The sequence below is a fragment of the Carlito syrichta genome, unplaced genomic scaffold (assembly GCF_000164805.1).
Source record: "Carlito syrichta isolate Samal-C Ts95f unplaced genomic scaffold, Tarsius_syrichta-2.0.1 Scaffold160329, whole genome shotgun sequence".
NCBI classification, from domain to species: domain Eukaryota; kingdom Metazoa; phylum Chordata; class Mammalia; order Primates; family Tarsiidae; genus Carlito; species Carlito syrichta.
The window spans coordinates 100,920-106,919 of record NW_007104425.1 but is presented as its reverse complement, the minus strand read 5'-3'; the positions used below and the strand labels follow the sequence as shown (position 1 = coordinate 106,919).

The following is a 6,000-nucleotide window of genomic DNA, read 5'->3' as shown; positions in this document are numbered from 1 at the left end:
CGCGAGGCGTCCCGGAAGGCAGCCGGGAGCAGAAGCCTCTCGCCACCCGAGGGGCATCATCCCCGAACGCCGAGGCCAGTACTTGGCGCGAACGGCCTTGGCCAGTTGTGAGCTGAGAGCACGATCCCCAAGAAAAACCGCCAACATACTCCAGTGCATTTTAACTCGTCCTGCGAAAACGTGCAGCCAATATTCAAACCGTCATTAACGTCAGATACGGGAGCGGCCCGGCCCGAGATCCAGAGGTGACGTTCAGATGGAAAATGTACGTGCTGCCTTTGCAATTCTACTACTTCCGTGTTTTAGAAAGGGCAACACTATTTATCTTTTGGTTTTAACCTGCAAAGTAATCTGTAGTGTTCTGACTTTCCAGTGAGTGGGTCCGAATGGGCGGGTCGGAAGACGGGCCCAGGGGCTGGCAGTGGCCCAACTGAAGCGCACGCGGTCAGGGCTAGCCACAGCCTCCCCTGAAGGCCTCCTTCCCACCGTAAGTCTGTTCACATCTCCACATTTGTAAGTCTGAATTAGTCCATAAAAATCACATTTAAGAGGGCACGGTTCCTTAGGTGCGATATTAACTGATCTGTATTTTATAAATTTTAATCCATAAAAATATAAATAAGAATGGTAAATTTTTAAGAAAAGAAATATACATTAGTGCAAGTTATGAGTTACGTTTCTTCTTCAGTGTCAGCAGTGAAGTATCTTGAGGAAAGAAAAGAATGACTGATCTAATTCCAAGAAAAAAATTCCAGTGTTCTAACATGCAATTAACACCAGACACAGCTCAGCAGGACACTTCCTTCTCTTGTGCCAGAGCAGCAGCACTTTGTTTAATCACGCTGAACAGCACTTCAATATCAGAGCAGTTTCAGAAATGGAAAATTTGCATAAGACCAGGTCACATCATCCATAAGGTGGGAGAAAAAACAAAACGGAAACTGTTTATCCTTGAAATCTGAAGGATTTGATTCTAAACCCCACAGCACACGAGCCGAGGCTCCGCTTGGCGTCACTGAGACTCTGCCCGTCTGCTCAGCCTCTGCGGGGCGTGGGCACTGCCCATGCGCCGAGCGATGCCAGCCACACGGCAATGGCACGAGAGGCACCCCTGTTCGTGATGAAACCACGGGAAAAAACCACAGCTCATCTCAATATGAGAAAGGACTGCTTCAGAAGGGCACCCTGATTTCAAGAGGCTTTGTCACAGCTCAGGAGAGAGAGAGAGAAATGAAGGCTCTTCTGGAATGTAGAAAGGTGATGCTTCGCTACACGATTCGTGAATTAAACAGAACTGTTTCGATAAAAAAGGGCCAGACTTTCCAGTTTGTAGACGGCTCAATTCAACGTAATCCCTCTGACGCAGGGACTGCGGGCGGGCCTCCCAGCGCGGGGCAAGGGGCCAGGTGCTGGGGATCCAGCGTCACCTCTGCCATGCTGGCACGCCCTCCAGGCAAGCGCACCCAGTGCAGAGTGAGAGGTGCTGACCTGCCGCTCGTGGCGGACGGGAATGGCTCAGGCCTTTCCGCCCCGACGCCCTCCCAGAGGCCGCCTCGTCCCGCCTGCATGATCGGCAACTGTGCTGCAGAAGCCTGGCTTGTGTGTTTCCGTTCCTTTTTTCTAAGGAGCAAAAGGTAGACGCTTCCCTCAGGTCAGAGCGTCGTGCTGCTCAGCAGGTGAACCCCCTCTTCCGTCTCCTCTCTCTCCTCGTGGCTTGGGCTCAGTTGAACATGATGGAGGTGGGGTCTTGGTTTGCCGTCTGGGCCATGTGACGGAGGATATCTTTTTTTGTTATGATGCCAAGGAGGCGCCTGAAGAGACAGAAGACTGCCGTTAACACAAGGGAGAAGCGCAGAGAAACCACGTCTACAGCTCAGCCCTTTCTGTGGACAGGAACAGAGCCAAGCGGGCAGCCTGATTCTGTACTTTCAGAAAGGGTTGTGTTGGGGAGAGAATACAAGCGCCCAGCAGCCATCCTGTGATGGTAAGATGGCTGTCCCACTACACACCTCAGTGAAGCAGAGCTGGTTGGATCAACGTGTGGCAACAAAAAAGTAACAAAAAATGGGAGGACGTGTGAACAGGAAGTGATCCTGATCCCATTCAAGAAGGAAGATTCATTCCCATCACACCAAGAAAGCAGGAAAATGCTGACATCCAATTCCTCTTAATAATTCACTTTTTTGTTTAACCAAAATTAACCAATTTTGAAAAGGTAATTTAAGGGTTGCCCGCTTGTATGCAGAATCTTCATGAAAGCACATACAACTGAGATAAAATGCATATGAAACAGTCAGGAGAACTTTAGACCCCACAGAATAAGTCTGTAAGACAACCCAAGTTTATAGTCCGCTTATCAATGTTTTCCTTTTTTGATTTTGGCCAAAAAAGTTACGATACAGTGCTTTTATGAAAGCCTTAGTTGTTAATGCTTACGTTAAAAGATAGGTGAAAAGTCAAGAAGCAGTCCTAAGAGATTATCACAGGTGAAGCAGAAAGCAGAATGAATGAGTGGCTGCTACGGTATTCTGGTTAGTAGTTTTTAAACAAGGACGCATGACACACTTGTGAAATATTAGCATACAACAGGAATACATGATCAGTGTGTACGTGAGCAAACTGGGACACGTTTCATGTAGGCATGACAGTTGCAGGGCAAAACAAATTCAGGCACTAATTGCTAAAGCCGGACAATTTTTATGTCATACAGTGAGATCATTCAAAATTTATTTGTAGTCATGAAACCACAGGACATAAAGCCAGTTAAAACAAATACATTTGACCCCAAAGTTGCTTGAAGCATTCTAGAAACATCATACAAAAGGGGCAGAAACATCGTCTAGGTACAATTCACTAATGAAATGGCAGGACACACATTGTGACTCTAAGATACACAGGGAACAGCAGGAAAGAATCAATGCTATGACCACAAATACGTACACGTGACACTCAATTTAGTGTGCCCGTTAGATAATCCATTTAACTGTCAGCAAGTCTAGATGCAAAGCTCCTTTAAAGTCACTTGGAAGTTCAGATTTATCACAAGACTACCACAAGATGAGGGAAGAGGAAGTGGGCTTGGGGCCAAGGGGCAGACATTTTAACCAGTCAGGAGTCTTCTGAGACTGGTGTGTCCGCTAAGGGAGACAGCTCTGTCTTGTTCACTTTAAGAATGGCCAATAATTACTTACTAACTCAACTATCAAACTTTTTACAGTTCTTACACTGTAACTACCGAGTTTGAGGAGCCATGCTAGCTTCTGCTGACTCTACGGGTGGAATTCACAACGTCTAGACGTATATTATAGACCTATTTCGTGAGATTTAAGTGTAGCTGGCAGTGTGAGCAGTGTGCTTGGTGGTGTCTGGCCAGAGAAACTGACAGTTCACAAGTGTCATGCTTCCTGCCTTCTGGGTCTAGACAGTCTGACTCAGCTAATCACCAGGGGATCCACGTGCTGCTTTCGTTGCTCGAGGTGCTCTAGCATGTTCTTCTTGGTGATGATTCCCAAGACAATCCTGAAATAGACGATTATGCTAATAACTGCTCAAGAAAGCGAACCCCAAACACTTCTGATCACAATGACAAGAGCGGGAAAGACATAGACACGAGCATGAGGGTGCTTCTCACGGATGTGAGTCCAAGTCCCAGGTTCCTTCCACATACATTCTACTGACTTACAAAAGGGGCACACAATGTTTAAATGCTTTTTAAATTAACACTCAGAATCACGTAAGTTCGGAATGAAGGCGACCACAAAGCCAAGTGCAAAAGAACTTACTATCGACACACAACAACAGACTGGCCAGAGGAGCCGCATGTGCAAGGTTCCTTTAGAGGTCAGTATCTGTCTAGGATGCTAAAACACAGCAGCTGTCACTGGGCTCTGCCTCAACAGTGGCAAGCCAGAAAGGCTGGGCCCCACTACCTGTGAGGAGATGAGGAGACCAAGATATCCCCAGGTCCTTCGGGTGCCACAAAGGCTGAAGGCACCCACTTATCTTCAGAACTGTGGGTGCCACTTGGTGAAATAAGCGAGTGAAATGCAGTTATGATCAGGGCCGAGAGGATTTAACTTCATGCATTTGTTCCTAAGTAACAACTGCTTCTCAGCATGCCATTATGATCACATCAAGCAAAGTGCGGGACAGGAGTTCACATAATGGAGTTGCTGGAATCAGACTAACCAACTTTCCATTAAAACAGCATTCTGGATCCTGGTTTCATCACGAACAGTCCTGAGTTCAAATGCAATATGTGGCAATATAAACAGTGACAGTAAAGACTCTTAAAAACACTTTGGTCTCTAAATTCTGGAAGCCCACGCACAACTCCCTTCAGGTAACATCCACTCATCCACTTCCTCGGTGAGCTCATCAAGTTGACCTTCCTGTCCCACGGCCTTGAAGAATGTTCCCAGTAGTCTGTCCCTACAGCTGTGCCCACTATGAAATGGTCACTCAGGTGACGGCTGCGGGCAAGTGGCAGAGGGCAGAGGATATGAAAGGCTGAAACGGGCTCTCTGCCCATGCTTTCTTGTCCTTTTGTAAAAACGATGCATAGATCCTGAAGAATAAAGACACTGAGAAGTTCTCACAACATGGGGGCAACGTTTCTTCCAAAAGCTCAGAAACTGCACTCTACAAAATGAACATCCAGCCACTCAACAGATGTTCTTCACTGGCTGTACACCTGAGGTTTAAGAAAGTCATCAATTCACTTGATTCTACAGTTGGCGTTAGGAAATGTGAGTATCATGGCAATTAATCAAATATAATAACACCAGTTTGATTCTCTCTCTTTTTTTTTTTGATTTGGAGTCTTACTCCATCACCCAGGCTGGAGTGCAGTGGCATGCTCATGGCCATCCCAGCATTGACCCGTTGGGCTCAGGCGATCCTTCTGCCTCAGCCTTCCAAGTAGCCAGGACTATAGGTGCGCACTACCATGCCCGACTAATTTTTTTTTTAAATTAATTGCAGAGACGAGGTCTCGCTGAATTGCCCAGACTGGTCTTGCACCCCTGGGGGCTCAGGCAATCCTCTCACCTCGGCCTCTCAAAATGCTGGGATTACAGGCTTGAGCCACTACACCTGGCCCAGTTTGATTCTTTTTTTTTTTTTGAGTTGGAGTCTCACTGTGTCGCCCAGACTGGAGCGCAGTGCCCGCTCCCGGCCACTGCAGCCTCGACCTGCTGGGCTCCAGCGATCCTTCCATTCAGCCTTCCAAGTAGCTAGAACTACAGGCGCGCGCTACCACAGCTAGCTAATTTTTAAATTTTTATTGTAGAGATGAGGTCATGCCGAGTTGCCCAAGCGGGTCTCAAACCCACGGGCTCAGGCAATCCACTCACCTCGGCCTCCCAAAGTGCAGGATTACAGGCTGCGCCACCGAGCCCGGCCCCAGTTTGATTCTTACTCACACTTTTCTGTCTAATTATATGGAATTATGAGTTTCAGTTAATATCATTTACATTAGTAAACTCTGCCAAATCACAAGGTATATAGTGTGAGGAAAGTTACAAATGTGTAAGGATCAAGTGGCAACTCAGAGTTACACAAAGTAATCTCTACATTTACCCAAGAAGTAGTGCTAGAAAGGGAGAGAAGACATTGTACCTCCTTTAGTGAAAAGAGAAGAGTGACCCGAGAATAATAAGGCTGGGTTCAGTGCTATGTTATTAACTTTACGGAATGAAGGAAAATCAGTACAAAATGTGACTCATAAGAAATTACGTGCTGCTTCCTTTGGGCGAACAAGTAATGATGTAAGAGTCAACAGGGCAGACACCAGCATTTTCCAGAGTATGTTCAAAGAAACACCAGTCCCTTAAGTTTTTCTATCTACCTACTCCTGCCAAAAAAAGGTGCATTTTCAAGTAAGTCTGGAAAACGATGTTTCCTATTACTCCCCCATTTGGGAATCAGAGAATCAACATTTTAAAATCTCTGAGATGTTCCACAGTAAGGAACCCTTAATTATATTTAGTACTTTCCAAG

At 46.4% G+C, this 6,000-nt stretch overlaps 1 protein-coding gene across 5 annotated transcripts in view; it reads right to left on the bottom strand.

Annotated features, from left to right (window-relative positions):
- Positions 1-579: 579 nt before the first annotated feature.
- The window catches only part of CLCN3 (chloride voltage-gated channel 3), an 84,872-nt gene continuing 79,451 nt past the window's right edge, over positions 580-6,000 (bottom strand). For 3 of the 5 annotated variants that reach the window (XM_008051082.2, XM_021709118.1, XM_008051083.2), the window contains one exon: positions 1,622-1,811. In XM_008051082.2, coding sequence (XP_008049273.1) covers positions 1,721-1,811 — 91 coding nt within the window. In that variant the 3' untranslated portion in view covers positions 1,622-1,720. Of the gene's footprint in view, positions 1,812-3,443; positions 3,520-6,000 lie in introns of all 5 variants that reach the window. The other 2 variants (XM_008051084.2, XM_021709117.1) reach the window with 1 other exon arrangement.